General features: G+C 46.2%; 2 protein-coding genes across 4 annotated transcripts in view; one reads left to right on the plus strand and one right to left on the minus strand.

Moving 5' to 3' along the window:
* LOC144497570 (vitellogenin-like) overlaps positions 1 to 17,990 on the plus strand; it is a 109,833-nt gene that overhangs the window by 55,075 nt on the left and 36,768 nt on the right. For all 3 annotated transcript variants that reach the window (XM_078219002.1, XM_078219003.1, XM_078219004.1), the window contains 5 exons: positions 3,316 to 3,400; positions 3,557 to 3,742; positions 9,575 to 9,707; positions 16,430 to 16,649; positions 16,731 to 16,882. In XM_078219002.1, coding sequence (XP_078075128.1) covers positions 3,316 to 3,400; positions 3,557 to 3,742; positions 9,575 to 9,707; positions 16,430 to 16,649; positions 16,731 to 16,882 — 776 coding nt within the window. The remainder of the gene's footprint in view (positions 1 to 3,315; positions 3,401 to 3,556; positions 3,743 to 9,574; positions 9,708 to 16,429; positions 16,650 to 16,730; positions 16,883 to 17,990) is intronic.
* Positions 9,189 to 17,990, minus strand: part of LOC144497572 (mucolipin-2-like) — a 411,267-nt gene continuing 402,465 nt past the window's right edge. The window contains exon 15 of the transcript XR_013498562.1: positions 9,189 to 9,242. The gene's annotated coding sequence lies outside the window, so the exon portion shown is untranslated. The remainder of the gene's footprint in view (positions 9,243 to 17,990) is intronic.

Consider the following 17,990-nt stretch of genomic DNA (forward strand, 5'->3'; position numbering starts at 1 on the left):
AAGCTAACACACTATAGGCCTTCTTCACAGCTCTATCCACTTGAGTGGCAACCTTTAGAGATCTGTGGATATGAACCCCAAGATCTCTCTGTTCCTCCACAGTCTTCAGAACCCTACCTTTGACCCTGTAATCCACATTTAAATTAGTCCTACCAAAATGAATCACCTCACATTTATCAGGGTTAAACTCCATTTGCCATTTTTCAGCCCAGCTTTGCATCCTATCTATGTCTCTTTGCAGCCTACAACAGCCCTCCACCTCATCCACTACTCCACCAATCTTGGTGTCATCAGCAAATTTACTGATCCACCCTTCAGCCCCCTCCTCTAAGTCATTCATAAAAATCACAAAGAGCAGAGGACCAAGCACTGATCCCTGCGGCACTCCGCTAGCAACCTGCCTCCAATCCGAAAATTTTCCATCTACCACCACCCTCTGTCTTCGATCAGACAGCCAGTTACCTATCCAATTGGCCAACTTTCCCTCTATCCCACACCTCCTCAGTTTCATCATAAGCCGACCATGGGGGACCTTATCAAACGCCTTACTAAAATCCATGTATATCACATCAACTGCCCTACCTTCATCAACACACTTAGTTACCTCCCAAAAAATTCAATCAAATTTCTGAGGCACGACTTGCCCTTCACGAATCCGTGCTGACTATCCCGGATTAATCCGCATCTTTCTAAATGGTCGTAAATCCCATCTCTAAGGACCTTTTCCATCAATTTACCAACCACCGAAGTAAGACTAACCAGTCTATAATTACCAGGGTCATTTCTATTCCCTTTCTTAAACAGAGGAACAACATTCGCCATTCTCCAGTCCTCTGGCACCATCCCCGTGGACAGCGAGGACCCAAAGATCAAAGCCAAAGGCTCTGCAATCTCATCCCTTGCCTCCCAAAGAATCCTAGGATACATTTCATCAGGCCCAGGGGACTTATCGACCTTCAGTTTATTCAAAACTGCCAGGACATCCTCCCTCCGAACATCTATTTCCTCCAGCCTATTAGCCTGTAACACCTTCTCTTCCTCAAAAACATGGCCCCTCTCCTTGGTGAACACTGAAGAAAAGTATTCATTCATCACCTCGCCTATCTCTACTGACTCCATACACAAGTTCCCACTACTGTCCTTGACCGGCCCTAACCTCACCCTGGTCATTCTTTTATTCCTCACATAAGAGTAAAAAGCCTTGGGGTTTTCCTTGATCCGACCCGCCAAGGACTTCTCGTGTCCCCTCCTAGCTCTCCTAAGCCCCTTTTTCAGTTCATTCCTTGCTAACTTGTAACCCTCAATCGAGCCATCTCAACCTTGTTTCCTCATCCCTACATAAGCTTCCCTCTTCCTTTTCACAAGACATTCCACCTCTTTCGTGAACCATGGTTCCCTCACTCGGCCATTTCCTCCCTGCCTGACAGGGACATACCTATCAAGGACACCCAGATTTGTTCCTTGAAAAAGTTCCACTTTTCATTCGTTCCTTTCCCTGACAGTTTCTGTTCCCAACTTATGCCCCCTAATTCTTGCCTAATCGCATCATAATTACCTCTCCCCCAGAGGGACCCAGCAGCTGTCAGTCTTCAGCCAGTTTGATTCACTCCACATGGTATCTAGAAACAGCTGAAGGTTTCTGGATGCTGCAAAGGCTACGTGCCCTGATCATATTCCGGCAACTGTACTGGAAAATTCTAACTCTGGGCAAGTGGCTCCAGAATGGCTACACTTGCATGTAGCCATGAATGGGAAACAAGGGAAAATTCTCTGCTGTTGGAGTCATTCCTGGCACAAAAGAAGATGGTTGTGGCAGTTGAAAGTCATCATCTCAGTCACAGGACATCACTGCAGACGTTCCTCAGGGTTAGTGTCCTAGGCCCAACCTTCTTCAGCTGCTTCATCAATAACCTTCCCTCCATCATAAGGTCAGAAGGTTCGCTGATAATGGCATCATAGAACATAGAATATTACAGCGCAGTACAGGCCCTTCGGCCCTCGATGTTGCGCCGACCAGTGGTACCAATCTAAAGCCCCTCTAATCTACACTATTCCAATATCATCCATATGTTTATCCAATAACCATTTGAAGGCTCTCAACGTTGACGAGTCCACTACTGCCGCAGGCAGGGCATTCCACGCCCTTACTACTCTCTGAGTAAAGAACCTACCTCTAACATCTGTCCTATATCTCTCACCCCTCAATTTAAAGCTATGTCCCCTCATGCTAGCCAACACCATCCGAGGAAAAAGGCTCTCACTATCCACCCTATCTAATCCTCTGATCATCTTGTATGCCTCTATTAAGTCACCTCTTAACCTTCTTCTCTCTAACGAAAACAACCTCAAGCCTCTCAGCCTTTCCTCATACAATTTTCCCACCATACCAGGCAACATCCTGGTAAATCTCCTCTGCACCCTTTCCAACACTTCCACATTTTTCCTATAATACGGCGACCAGAACTGTACGCAATACTCCAAATGCGGCCGCACCAGAGTTTTGTACAGTTGCAGCATGACCTCCTGGCTCCGAAACTCAATCCCTCTACCAATAAAAGCTAACACACCATACGCCTTCTTAACAACCCTATCAACCTGGGTGCCAACTTTCAGGGATCTATGCACATGGACGCCGAGATCTCTCTGTTCATCCACACTACCAAGTATCTTACCATTAGCCCAGTACTCTGTATTCCTGTTACTCCTTCCAAAGTGAATCACCTCACACTTTTCCACATTAAACTCTATTTGCCACCTTTCAGCCTCTCAGAATGTCCAGTACCATTCATAACTCCTCAGATACTGAAGCAATATGTGCCTATATTATGCAAAACCTAGGGTATATCGAGACTTGGCAAGTTATTCGCGCTGCACAAGTGCCAGGCATTGACCATCTCCAACAAGAGAGAACCTAATGTTTACCCATTGAATTCAAATAACCATCACTGAATCCCCCACTATCAACATCCTGGGTGTTACCATTGACCAGAAACTGAACTGGACAGCCATATAAACACTGTGGCTACCAGAGCAGGTCAGAGGTTGAGAATTTTGTGGAGAAGAACTCAAATCCTGACTCCCCAGAGCTTGTCCACTATCTACAAGCTGCATGTTGGGAGTGTGATGGGCTACTTTCCATTTAATGATCCCGTTGAATGGGAGATCAGGCTCGAAGGGCCAAATGGCCTCTTGTAGCTTCTGTTGTTCTGAAAAATGCTCTTAAAACGCAGGTGCTTTTGAGAAGCATATTTTCTATATGCGGATAATTAATGGAATTGTGACTGACATTTATTTCTCAATCTCTTTCTCAAATAGTTGAAGCAAAGATCCCTTCCTCCATCTCTTCCTTTTCTCAATTGCTCAAGGCCAACATTCAGCTGAAGGCTCAGATAAACCCAAGGTATGCATTCCTGATGTTTTCTTTAAAGTTATCTTATGTTCTATGGACTGGATACAACATAATTTAAATTACCCTCAGATTGATTGTTTCCCGGTGTGATCACTAAATTTCCTGGGCCTCGTCGAGTTTAAGGTTCCCCCGTTATTTCTTTTCCAGTGTGGCTGTATACAGCAAAGCCTTCATGGGAATAACGACCAGCATCATTCAATCCGGTTTGGAATTCGAGGTAAAAATCCATTCGGCTTTCCCTGTGGACATATCTGCAAATATAAATGTTCAAGAAAGGAATCTGAAGATTGAGAGTGCAGCACCTCAAGAGGAAAACCGAATCATATCGTTCACGTAATGAATAATGCACTTATTTTTCTCTAATCCCCTTCCTGTGTGAGGTGGCACGGTGGCACAGTGGTTAGCACTGCTACCTCACAGCGCCAGGGACCCAGATTCAATTCAGGCTTCAGATCACTGTCTGTGTGGAGTCTGCACATTCTCCCTGTGTTTGCATGGGTTTCCTCCGGGTGCTCTGGTTTCCTCCCACAGTCCAAAGATGTGCAGGTTAGATGGATTGGCCATGCTAAATTGCTTCTTAGTTTGTCTATGTGAGTGTGATTATGCTTGATGTGCTGTAATGCCCCTCAAACTATAAGCCCCTGGTGACAGACTAGTGACCTGTTCTAGTTTCTGAACGGGAGCACACACACACACACACACACATCGTCTCCATACTGAAGCTCTATGACTGAGGTTAGAGTGGTTCTGGTTTTGTGTTGGAGGTGACAGGTTGGACAGTATTCTGTCTGTGTGCTGATTATCTCCAAACCTGTGCTAGTTTACTGGAGATGAGCTCCAGTCAGAAAGATGGAGAAGAGGGTTGATGTGATGACACAGTCTTGTTAAACCGTAGTCTTCACTGAGACAGGATCTGTGCTTGTTCCTTTGGTGAGGATGGTTGGTAGGCCATTGTGGAGTAGACAGACAATGGAGGGCAGCCACGTTTGAGGAATAGCATCGTTAGCCTTCTGGTGGAAGATGGAGTTGAAGGCTTTAGTAAAGTTGAAAAAAGCCATGCATTGTAACAAAGAAACATAGAAAATAGAAGAACAAGGAGGCCATTCGGCCCTGCGAGCATGCTCCGCCATTCATTATAATTATGGTTGGCCATCCAACTCAATAGCCTGATCAGGCCATGCCTCCATATTCTTTGATTCCCTTCGTCCCAAGTGCTATTTCTAACTCTTCCTTGAAAACATTCAATGTTTTGGCCCCAACTACTTTCTGTGGTAGCGAATTCCACAGGCTGACTGCTCTCTGGATGAAGAAATTTCTCCTCATCTCTGTCCTAAATGGTCTACCCTGTATCCTCAGACTATGATCCTTGGTTCTGGACTCCCCCACCATCAGGAACATCCTTCTTGCATCTACCCTATCTAGTCCTGTCAGAATTTTCCAGGTTTCTTTAAGATCGCCCCTCATTCTTCTGAACGTCAGCAAATATAATCTGTCCTCATACATCAGTCCCACCATCCTAGGAATCAGTCTGGTAAACATTCGCTGCACTTCTTCGAGAGCAAGAATCCTTCCTCAGATGAGGAGACCCAAACTGTACACAATATTCCAGGTGTGGCCTCACCAAGACCCTGTACAATTGTAGCAAGACATCCCTGTTCCTGTATGCCAATCCTCTCACTATGAAGGCCAACACCCATTTGCCTTTTTAGGTAGTTGATGGGGCAGCATGGTGTCACAGTAGTCAGCACTGTTGCCTCACAGTGCCAGGGACCTGGGTTCGATTCCCAACTTGGGTCACTGTCTGTGTGGAGTTTGCACGTTCTTCCCGTGTCTGTGTGGGTTTCCTCCGGGTGCTCCGGTTTCCTCCCACAATGCAAAGATGTGTGGGTTAGATTGATTGGACAAGCTAAAATTGCCTCTTACTGTCCTGGGATGTGATAGGCTAGAGGGATTAGCAGGGTAACTAAGCAGGGATAGGGCCTGGATGAGATTGTTGTCGGTGCAGACTCGATGGGCCAAATGGCCTCCTTCTGCACTGTAGGGTTTCTATGATTCAATGATTCTACCTTCCAGCTTATACTTCAGCAAACCGAGGAAAAGAGTATTTGGGAACCAGTGTCTCAAACCAGAAACTAGGGTAATGGTTTATTGGACTCTCTGATATGCTTCAGATAATTAGACTGCCGACAGCAGGCACCTTAAAGCTCTGGAGAATTAGCACCAGTGATGTCTTCACAAGATCCTCCACATCCAATGGCAAGGAAGGTGATCTAACTGCAGGATTCTCTCACACGCCAACATGCCCAGTATCGAGGTGCTAATCACTCAAAACTGCTGGGTAGTGGATGCTGTTTGTACGCCAGACTCCTGAAGCAGCTGCCCTACTCAGAACTGGGTCATAGCAAGAGGTTCACAGGAGGACAGCGGAACAATGTTTTGAGGGCATCCCTAAGAGATCAAACATCCCCATTAACTCATGGAGGACCTTGGCTTGTGACCGACCAAAATGGAGAAGGTTTATTTGTTTATTTATCACTTTGAGAGACTTTTTCAGGAATGTGCAGGGGTGAAGTCAAGGAGTTAGAAGGAGCAAACAAAATTCCAAACTCTTCAAACACCAGCTGTCCCACATGTGGTAGAGTCTGCAGATTGTGCATTGGATTTATCAGCCATCTCAGAGTGCATTAAACTGGAGTGGAAGCAAATCACCCTCAATCCCCAGGGACTGCCTCAGAGGAAGACAACACTGTTCCAAACTGCCAACCGCATTTAACCTCCAAGTTTTTGAGGAAACTTTGTATTTACCCAATAAGAAAAGAAACATGGCACTTATCAGAGAAATTGTGAAGGGGCTGCACAGTGGGGCAGTGGTTAGCACTGCTGTCTCACAGTGTCAAGGACCCGGGTTCAATTCCAGCCTCGGGTCACTGTCCGTGTGGAGTTTGCACATTCTCCCTGTGTCTGCGTGGGTTTCCTCCCGGTGCTCTAGTTTCCTCCCACGGTTTGAAAGATGTGCAGGTTAGGTTGATTGGCCTTGCTAAATTGCTCCTTAGTGGCAGGGGGATTAGCAGGATAAATACGTGCAGTTATGGGGAAAGGACCTGAGTGGGATTGGTGTATGTGCAGGCTTGATGGGCCAAATGACTTCTCCTGCACTGTAAGGATTCTATGATTCTATGTTCGGCTCAGAGCAGAGAAGATTAAGCGGTGACTTAACAGAGGTTCTGAGAGAGTAAATAAGGAAAAACAGTGTCCACTGATGGAAGGTATACAAATCTGTGAAGGACAAGTTGAGAAGGCTGTTAAGAGGTTAGAAGTCTCCTTGGCTTCATAACAGCAGCATGAGTCCAAAAGTAAGGAAGTTATGTTAAACATTTACAAATGACTGGATATGACCCAGCTGAAGCATGTTGCCAGTTCTGGGCACCACAGATAGGGAAGTGTGTCAATGCCTTAGGGAGAGTATAGATGAGATTTACTGGAATGGTGCCAGGGATGAAAGACTTTAGTCATGTGGAGAGGTTAGAGAAATTGCAATTGCCTCCTGAGAACAGATAAGTTAAGAGATGATTTGACAGGCATGTTGAAATCATGAATGGTTTAATCGAATGGCTAAGAAGAAACTGTTTCGAATGGCAGGGTTTCTGCATCTCCAGAGAACACAGATTTAAGAGATTACATGAGGAAACTATTTTTTAACAAAGTCAGTTGTTGTGATCTGGAACACACTGCCTGAAAGGACGGTGGAAGCAGATTCAATCATAACTAGGGTGGCACGGTGGCACAGTTGTTAGCACTGCTGCCTCACAGCGCCAGGAACCCAGGTTCAATTCTGGCCTCAGGTGTGGAGTTTCGACATTCTCCCCGTGTCTGCGTGGGTTTCCTCCGGGTGCTCCAGTTTCCTCCCACAGTCCAAAGGTGTGCTGGTGGGAAGTGTGAGACGGTGGGAAAGTTTGTATGGAACCGGAAGAAATAGCAGAGGTATTTAATGAATACTTTACTTCAGTATTCACTATGGAAAGGATCTTGGTGGTTGTAGTGCAGAGTTACAGCGGACTGAAAAGTTTGAGCATGTAGATATTAAGAAAGAGGATGTGTTGGAGCTTTTGAAAAGCATCAAGTTGGATAAGTCGCCGGGACTGGATGAGATGTACCCCAGGCTACTGTGGGAGGCGAGGGAGGAGATTGCTGAGCCTCTGGCGATGATCTTTGCATCATCAATGGAGACGGGAGAGGTTCCGAAGGATTGGAGGATTGCGGATGTTGTTCCTTTATTCAAGGAAGGGAGTAGAGATAGCCCTGGATATTATAGACCAGTGAGTCTAATCTCAGTGGTTGGTAAGTTGATGAAGATCCTGAGAGGCAGGATTTATGAACATTTGGAGAGGTATAATATGATTAAGAATAGTCAGCATGGCTTTGTCAAAGGCAGATCATGCCTTACGAGCCTGGTTGAATTTTTTGAGGATGTGACTAAACACATTGATGAAGGAAGAGCAGTAGATATAGTATATATGGACTTCAGCAAGGCATTTGATAAGGTGCCCCATGCAAGGTGTATTGAGAAAGTGAGGGGGCATGGGATCCAAGGGGACATTGCTTTGTGGATCCAGAACTGGCTTGCCCACAGAAGGCAAAGAGTGGTTATAGATGGGTCATATTCAGAATGGAGGCCGGTCACCAGTGGAGTGCCCCAGGGATCTGTTCTGGGACCCTGACTCTTTGTGATTTTTGTAAATGACCTGAATGAGGAAGTGGAGGGATGGGTTGGTAAGTTTGCTGATGACACAAAGGTTGGAGGTCTTATGGATAGTGTGGAGGGATGTCAGAAGTTGCAGCGAGACATTGATAGGATGCAAGACTGGGCGGAGAAATGGCAGGTGGAGTTTAACCCAGATAAGTGTGAGGTGGTTCATTTTGGCAGGTCAAATACTAATGGTAGGGCTCTTGGCAGTTGTGGAAGATCAGAAGGAGCTTGGGGTCCGAGTTCATAGACGCTCAAAGCAGCTGTGCAGGTTGAGGCTGTGGTTAAGAAGGCGTATGGTGTACTGGCCTTCATCAATAGAGGAATTGAGTTTAGGAGTCGTGAGATAATGTTGCAGCTATATAGGACCCTGGTCAGACCCCACTTGGAGTACTGTGCTCAGTTCTGGTCACCTCATTATAGGAAGGATGTGGAAGCCATAGAAAGGGTGCAGAGGAGATTTACAAGGATGTTGCCTGGGTTGGGGAGCATGCCTTATGAGGATAGGTTGAGTGAGCTCGGCCTTTTCTCCTTGGAGAGACAAAGGATGAGGGGTGACCTGATAGAGGCGTATAAGCTGTTGAGAGGTATTGATCGAGTGGACAGTCAGAGGCTTTTTCCTAGAGCTGAAATGGTTGCCACAAGAGGACACAGGTTTAAGGTGCTGGGGAGTAGGTACAGAGGAGATGTCAGGGGTAAGTTTTTCACTCAGAGGGTGGTGGGTGCGTGGAATGGGCTGCCAGCAACGATGGTGGAGGTGGATTCGATAGGGTCTTTTAAGAGACTTTTAGATAAGTACATGGAACTTAGTAAGATAGAGGGTTATAGGTAAGCCTAGTAATCGCTAAGGTAGGGACATGTTCGGCACAACTTTGTGGGCTGAAGGGCCTGTATTGTGCTGTAGTTTTCCTATGTTTCTATGTTTCTATGTGCAGGTTAGGTGGATTGGCGATCTAAAATGCCGACAGTCTGAAAGATGTGCTGGTTATGTGCCCTCTTTTTCATTGACCTGAACAGGCGCCAGAGTGTGGCGACTCGGGGAATTTCACAGTAACTTTATTGCAGTGTTAATGTAAGCCTTACTTGTGGCTAATAATAAATAAACTTATAAACTAGTGTCGGGGGATTAGCAGGATTAATACACGGGGTTATAGTGATAGGGCCTGGGTGGGATTGGTGTATGGGCAGGCTCGATGGGCCAAATGGTCTCCTTCTGCACTGTAGGGATTCTATGATTCTATGTTAACTTTCAAAATTGAATTGATAAATGCAAGAATCCTGAGGACAGCGGAGGGTGGTGAAATTAATTAAATAGCTCTTTCGAAAAGGCAGAACTGGAATGATGGGACGAAAAGCCTCCTTCTGGTCTTTATCATTCTATGATTCTATTGTTGATGATCAATGCAATATTTGACCAACAGGTCAGAGACATTCGCTGTTTCAAGAAATATAGAGAATCTATCTGCAGCAAAATTAACTCCAATTGTACCTGAGGCTAAAGAACCAAGCATTACAAAGCAAAAATTCAAGTCATCTGGACGTAGTCAATCAAATGTAAGTTTGTTTTACATTAAATAACATGGACTAATCCTTAACCATAGAGTCTAGGGCTATCTGATTATTGCTATCAAATCAGATCCGTCATGATCTCATTGATCGGGGCGGCACGGTGGCACAGTGGTTAGCACTTCTGCCTCACAGTGCCAGGGACCCGGATACAATTAAGGCCTTGGGTCACTGTCTGTGTGGAGTTTGCACGTTCTCCCCATGTCTGTGTGGGTTTCCTCTGGGTGCTCCAGTTTCCTCCCGCAGTCCAAAGATGTGCGGGCTAGGTTGATTGGCCATGATAAATTAACCCTAGTGTCAGGGGGATTAGCCGGGTTACGGGAATAGGGCCTGGGTGGGATTGTGGTCGGTGCAGACTCGATGGGCCAAATAGCCTCCTTCTGCACTGTAGGGATTCTATGAATGGTGGAGCAAACTTGATGGGCTAAATGGTATACTTCTGCTCTTACGTCTTATGGTCTTCTGCTGTGCATTATCACACAAAGGATAACAGATATCTGGACCTCTCTCCTGCCAAAAGACTATGGGTGCTGAGGAACATTTGGAGTTTTCTAGCTTGAGAATATTACATTTTTGTTAAGTGAAAGGATTAGCAGGAACCTTGAATCTGACAAAATCAATGGTGGCAACGTTTTTAAAAATTCATTCGTGGGACAGGGGTGTCGCGGGCTTGCTGGCATTTATTGCCCTTCCCTAGTTGCCCTTGGAGGGCAGATGAGTGTCAACCACATTGCTGTGGCTTGGAGTCAATGTAGGCCAGACCGGGTAAGGACGTCAGATTTCCTTCCCCAAGGGAAATTAGTGAACTAGATGGGTTTTTCCGACAATCAACAATGGTTTCATGGTTTTCAATAGATTCTTAATTCCAGATTTTAAAAATTGAATTCAAATTCCACCTGCTGCCGTGGCGAGATTCGAACCCGGGTCCCCAGAACATTAGCTGAGTTTCTGGATTAATTGTCCAGCAATAATACCACGAGGCCATCGCCTCTCCTTGAACTTAATCCATTTCTTGTGTTCGACCAAGTTCAGAAACATACAACGTCTTCTAGCAGTAGACCATTAACCATAGAAAAGTTACAGCTTAGAAAAGAGCCATTCAGCCCATTATATTAATGCCAGCCAAAAACAAGAAAAAAGAAACTCATTTAATCCCACTTTCCAGCACTGGGTCTGTAGCCTTGCAGCTTCCAGCACTTTAAATGCAGATCCAGGTATCTTTTTAAATGAGTTGAGCATTTCAGCCTCAACCATCAGCTTCGGCAGTGAATTCCAGACATCCACCACCCTCTGGGTGAAAAAGGTTTTCCTCATGTCCTCTGTAATCCTTGTATCAATCATCTGCCCCCTGATAATTGCCCCCCCCCCAGCTAGGGGAAACAAATCTTTGCTGTCTACCCATCTAGGCCCTTCATAATTTTGTAAACCTCAATTAGGTCACCCCCTCAGCCTCCTCTGTTCCAAGGAAAACAACCCCAACCTATCCAATCTCTCCTCATAGCTGCAATTTTCAAGTCCTGGCAACATTGGAAATCTCCTCTGCACCCTCTCCAGAGTAATTATGCCATTCCTGTCCTGTGGTGGCCAGAGCTGTATTCAAAGCTCCAGCTGTGGCCTAACCAACGTTTTATACAGTTCCATCATTACATCCCTGATTTTGTGTTCAGTGCCTTGCCCAGTAAAGAAAAGCATTCCATATGATTTCTTGACCACCTTGCCCATCTTCAAGGACCTGTGGACATGCACTCCAAGGTCTCTCATTTCCTCAATCTTTCTCGATATCCTCCCGTTTATTGAGAATTCTCTTGCTTTGTTTGCCCCCTGCAATGCATTACCTCACACTTTTCCAGATTGAATTGCATTCGCCACTTCCCTACCCACTCAGGCAAACCTTTGATATAATTCCAGACATAAAGATATGAATAGAATTATCCTATCTTTTTAGTGGTAAATTTCATTGATCCTTTCAATTCAACCCCAGCTCCGCAAATTGTTAAGAAATTCTGAAGATCGATAAAGATTCCGAATCATGCATATTGCCCTTGCAGACTCATGGCATGACAAACATTATTATAAACCATACTCTCCTAATTCCCTCCAAGACACCAGATGCAAACCTGTTTGCCATTGTGGCCTTTTGACCCAGTTACTATTCCAAGACTGTTTTGTTTTCTTGGGCTGGTTTTTCTGGGATGCTGCATTTCTCCCTCCTCCCTCACGGAAAAGTTGTGAGGGCCCAACAAAAAACCAATTACTTGGTCAAAATTTTCACCCCATCTGGGAAGTAAGTCCCACCTTAGGGATCTGTCAGCCAATCTGATTAGCTGGCAGCTCTGTAGTCCCAGCAGTGCCATAGTAGAGCGGTGGCCATTGTTGGGACTGCAAGTAGTACCCAAAGAGTAGGAGGTTGTGGAGTCTGGGGTATTGACAGGGCCGGGTGGCCGACTCCAGTAAGGAGAATGGGGGTGAGGGGTGAAACCAGGTTTGAGAAGCCAGGGGAGAAAGGTTAAAGGGGGAAATGATCTTGGGGAACTGCCTCCGATGCAGACAGGGGACTCCCATAGGAGCCTGACACCATAGAACATAGAACACTACAGCGCAGTACAGGCCCTTCGGCCCTCGATGTTGCGCTGACCAGTGAAACCAATCTAAAGCCCATCTAACCTACACTATTCCAATAAGATCCATATGTTTATCCAATGACCATTTAAATGCCCTTAATGTTGCCGAGTCCACTACTGTTGCAGGCAGGGCATTCCACGCCCTTATTACTCTCTGAGTAAAGAACCTACCTCTGACATCTGTCCTATATCTATCACCCCTCAATTTAAAGCTATGTGGTCTCTGCAGTAGAAATTGCAGGCTACCCACCTGGTGTAGGCATCACCTGCCTTGGCAAAATAGCAGAAGTGGGGGCAAGGGGGGCAGAGTTAATTGGCCACCGCAGTGCTCATTCAGCCCAATGGGATGGATCGCTCAGTTCCTTGTGAATTGTGGGCGGCACGGTGGCACAGTGGGTTAGCACTGCTGCCTCACAGCACCAGGGACCCGGGTTCGATTCCCAGCTTGGGGCACTGTCTGAGTGGAGTCTGCACACTCTCCCCGTGTCTGCGTGGGCTTCCTCCGGGTGCTCCGGTTTCCTCCCACAGTCCGAAAGATGTGCATTGGCCATGCCAAATTCTTCCTCAGTGTATGCGAACAGACGCCGGAGTGTGGCGACTAGGAGATTTTTGCAGTAACTTAGAAACCCTACAGTGCAGAAGTAGGCCATTCGGCCCATCGAGTCTGCACCGACCACAATTCCACCCAGGCCTTACCCGCTAATCCCTTTTTTTTTTACCCGCTAATTTACCCGCTAATCCCTCTAACCTACGCATCCCAGGACTCTAAGGGGCAATTTTTAACCTGGCCAATCAACCTAACCCGCACATCTTTGGAGTGTGGGAGGAAACCGGAGCACCCGGAGGAAACCCACGCAGACACGAGGAGAATGCGCAAACTCCACACAGACAGTGTGGCTATTTCACAGTAACTTCATTGCAGTGTTAATGTAAGCCTTACTTGTGACACTAATAAATAAACTTTAAAACTTTACTTATAAAGGCCTTCAAACACACTGCCAGAGGGCCATAAAATCCAGCTACTTGTTCCACAATGTGGCCACAGCAATAGTTTAGTTTGGTTTATTTATTAGTGTCGCAGTGGACTTACATTAATACTGCAATGAAGTTACTGTGAAAATCCCCTAGCGAACAGCATGAATCAAACATCATGAAACCGCAGCAGAAGCTAAACTGTGAACATCCAGCTAGATTGTACCCTGATTCTGCAAACTTTAAAGCAGAGAATGAACAGCTTCAAATACTCTCTTTATTCCTACCTCCAGTACCAATCCACAAGGCATTTATAACGATGTGAGATTAAACCAAATCCTAATCCCACATACACATGTACATGATTAGAGTATCTCTTTGGCACTAAAGGATATGGAGTTAAAAAACAGAGTGAGCTATTTGTAGATTACTGTGTGGTTTGTGTATCGGGAAAAACTCAAAATCAGATCAATTCAGTGGAAGATAATCTTCTGCAATTGCAAAAATGGCAGGACCAACAGCAGGAATAAGGGTGGCATGGTGGCACAGTGGTTAGCAATGCTGCCTCACAGTGCCAGGGACCCAGTTTCAATTCCAGCCTCGGATCACTGTCTGTGCGGAGTCTGCACATTCTCCCCGTGTCTGTGTGGGTTTCCTCCGGGAGCTCCGGTTTCCTCCTACAGTCCGAAAGATGTACAGGAGTAGCCATGCCCAATTGCCCCTTAGTGTCAGGAGGACCAGCAGGATAAATACATGGGGATAGGGCCTGGGTGGGATTGTTGTCGGTGCAGGCTCGATGGGCTGAATGGCCTCCTTCTGCACGGTAGAGATTCTATGATTCTAGTCCCATCACTGGAAATCTTCATGAACCATCTTTAGATTATTTCAATTATCAAGGCTACCAGCTCAGCAGCTCACGCTGGTTTAACTAACTACAAACTGAGTGATGAAGCGGGTTAGAGGGGCTGAATGGCCATTTCCTGTTCTTATAAATTAGTTGATATATAAAAAGGAAGAAGAAACTGCATTTCCACAACACATTTCATTGCAAGTGGATTTTACAGCCAATGAAATCCTTTGGAATTATTATAGTTATAAGCCTTTACTTGTAAATGTCTGGACAATGTCTGGACCGCAAGGAACTACAAAAGGTTGTGAATGTAGCCCAATCCATCACTCAAACCAGCCTCCCATCCATTGACTCTGTCTACACTCCCCGCTGCCTCGGCAAAGCAGCCAGCATAATTAAGGACCCTACGCACCCCGGACATTCTTTCTTCCACCTTCTTCCGTCGGGAAAAAGGTACAAAAGTCTGAGGTCACGTACCAACCGACTCAAGAGCAGCTTCTTTCCTGCTGCTGTCAGACCTTTGAATGGGTCTACCTTGCATTAAGTTGATCTTTCTCTACACCCTAGCTATGACTGTAACACTACAAAGAACAAAGAACAAAGAGAACAAAGAACAATACAGCACAGGAACAGGCCCTTCGGCCCTCCAAGCCCGCGCCGCTCCCCGGTCCAGGATTGAATCCTGAATCCAGGATCCCCGCCCAATTTTCCAGCCTATCTACATACCAATATCCTATCCACCGAGCTGTCCCTCACAGCTACGATGCTTTGTTCATTACAACCTATTAACTTACCCCCACCCCCCCATTCCAGACCATGTGATCTCCAGGGAGAGGCGAAAACCCAGAGTGAAAAACCCCAGGGCCAATATGGGGAAAAAAAAATCTGGGAAATTCCTCTCCGACCCCCTGAGGCGATCGAAACGAGTCCAGGAGATCACAATGGCCCCGATCGGAAAATGCTTCCCAACCCTAGTCATTTCCACTTCCACGAACACCATATGAATTCCCTGCCCCCGAGACAGGTTCCCAACTATCCGCAGTCTCACTCTGTACTGGCACCAGCAAGATGATCGTAGAATGAAGCCTTGAAACGAGAAACCAGGAACAATTAGCCCGCGCCGCTCCCTGGTCCAAACTAGACCACTCTTTTGTATCCCTCCATTCCCACTCCGTTCATATAGCTGTCTAGATAAGTCTTAAACGTTCCCAGTGTGTCCGCCTCCACCACCTTGCCCGGCAACACATTCCAGGCCCCCACGACCCTGTGTGTGAAATATGTCCTTCTGATATCTGTGTTAAACCTCCCCCCCTTCACCTTGAACCTATGACCCCTCGTGAACGTCACCACCGACCCGGGGAAAAGCTTCCCACCGTTCACCCTATCTATGCCTTTCATAATTTTATACACCTCTATTAAGTCTCCCCTCATCCTCCGTCTTTCCAAGGAGAACAACCCCAGTTTCCCCAATCTCTCCTCATAACCAAGCCCCTCCATACCAGGCAACATCCTGGTAAACCTCCTCTGTACTCTCTCCAAAGCCTCCACGTCCTTCTGGTAGTGTGGCGACCAGAACTGGACGCAGTATTCCAAATGCGGCCGAACCAACGTTCTATACATCTGCAACATCAGACCCCAACTTTTATACTCTATGCCCCGTCCTATAAAGGCAAGCATGCCATATGCCTTCTTCACCACCTTCTCCACCTGTGACGTCACCTTCAAAGATCTGTGGACTTGCACACCCAGGTCCCTCTGCGTCTCTACACCCTTTATGGTTCTTCCATTTATCGTGTAGCTCCTCCCTACATTATTCCCACCAAAATGCATCACTTCGCATTTATCAGGATTGAACTCCATCTGCCATTTCCTTGCCCAAATTTCCAGCCTATCTACATCCTTCTGTAGCCTCTGACAATGTTCCTCACTATCTGCAAGTCCTGCCAGTTTTGTGTCGTCCGCAAACTTACTGATCACCCCAGTTACTCCTTCTTCCAGATCATTTATATAAATCACAAACAGCAGAGGTCCCAATACAGAGCCCTGCGGAACACCACTAGTCACTACATTCTGCACTCTCTCGTTTCCTTCTCTATGAACGGTATGCTTTGTCTGTAAGGCGCACAAGAAACAATACTTTTCACTGTATGTTAATACATGTGACAATAAATCAAATCAAATCAAATTGTGAAATAAAAGCACAAGACAGCAAAGCAAACCCCATGCCGCTCTGACCAGTGAACTGATTTCTGATTCCTTGCCGACAGCTGGAGCTTTGTTCAGGAGTAATAACAGATGAAGCTGAATGTTATGATGAAGAACAGCGACTTGCCCCGAGACCCTCTGTGATGAATGTTTGTATGGGGATGACTACATTTGGCTTTGACCTGTGTCTTGATGCAAAGACAGCCAGTGCTGTTTACATTCGCCACGGGCCACTGCACAGATTGATGGGACTGCACACTGCCAAAGTTTCAATCAGGCCAGGTAATGACGTAACAAACAACCTCCCGCTTTGTGATCATCACAGCTCACAAATGGTAATGAAACCCTTCTTTTGTTTTCCAGTCCAGTCAGAGACAAAAATTGAAAGGTTGTTGTTCGAAGTACAGACAGGCCCCAAAGCGGATTCCAAAATGATCCAACCACTGGGGAAAGAGGAACTATTACCTGAAAGAATTCAGAGACGTACAGTCCTGTTCAAGGAGTTTCGCTCACAGGTAAAGCTCAAGTCACCATAGTCCCAGATGACTATCGGCATTCGCACCCTCAAAGGGGGAGAGCAGACTGGTGGTAATTTTTCCTGAGGGTCACCACATCTCAGACTAGGGGCAAGATTGAGAAGGCGGGGCCTTCATGAATAACCTCAGCCGGTACGAGAATTGAACCCACGCTCTTGGCATCGCTCTGCATCACAACCCAGCCGTCCAACTGAGCTAACCAGTTCCCCTGGTACCCCATCATCGTTAACACTTTGAGTGAAGCTTCAAACAACCCTTCCAATTTAACTAAAAAAAACCTTACATTTCTATAGCACCCTTCACAACCTCAGAATGAGCCAAAGTGCTTTACAGACAATGAAACAGCTTTTTGTGGTGCAGGTACCCGAGGTGAGGGTGAGGAAGGAGAGGAAATGAATCCTTGTTAAGATGCCCTTTGTGCAGGTTCAGGAACATGGACTGTTCTTCTCTTTCTGAATCATACTGTTACAACGAAATTAAGAAGGAGAGGTTAGGGTGGGGTAGTGGACAAGTGATGCAATTCCACCTCACCAATGTAGCCCTCCTGTACGATGATGAAATGACAGCAATTTCAATCTAGATCAATTTCACATTAGGAAATGAAGCTCATAGAAACATAGAAACTAGAAGCAGGAGGAGGCCATTTGGCCCGTCGAGCCTCCTTCGCCATTCATTTTGATCAAGGTTGATCATCGAATTCAATATCCTGGTCCCCCCTTCCCTCCATATCCCTCGATCCCTTTAGCCCCAAGAGCTATATCTAATTTCTTCTTGAAATCACACAATGTTTTGGCCTCAACTATATTCTGTGGTGAGTTCCATACATTCACCACCCTCTGGGTGAAGGAATGTCTCCTCATCTCAGTTCTAAAAGGTTTACCCCTTATCCTTAAACTATGACCTCTAGTTCTGGACTCCCCACCATTGGGAACATTGGCTGCGATTCTCCCATTGCGACCTACAACTTTTCTGTCGGGTTGCGGTGGGAGATGCGCATCTCCAGCCTTGAACAGGGGTTTGCATTTGTGCCAGGAACGCATGCACATCTCCCAGAGCCAGCAAACAGTCGCCAGTCAGACCATGCTGG

Source organism: Mustelus asterias, chromosome 8, assembly GCF_964213995.1.
Source record: "Mustelus asterias chromosome 8, sMusAst1.hap1.1, whole genome shotgun sequence".
Lineage (NCBI taxonomy): Eukaryota > Metazoa > Chordata > Chondrichthyes > Carcharhiniformes > Triakidae > Mustelus > Mustelus asterias.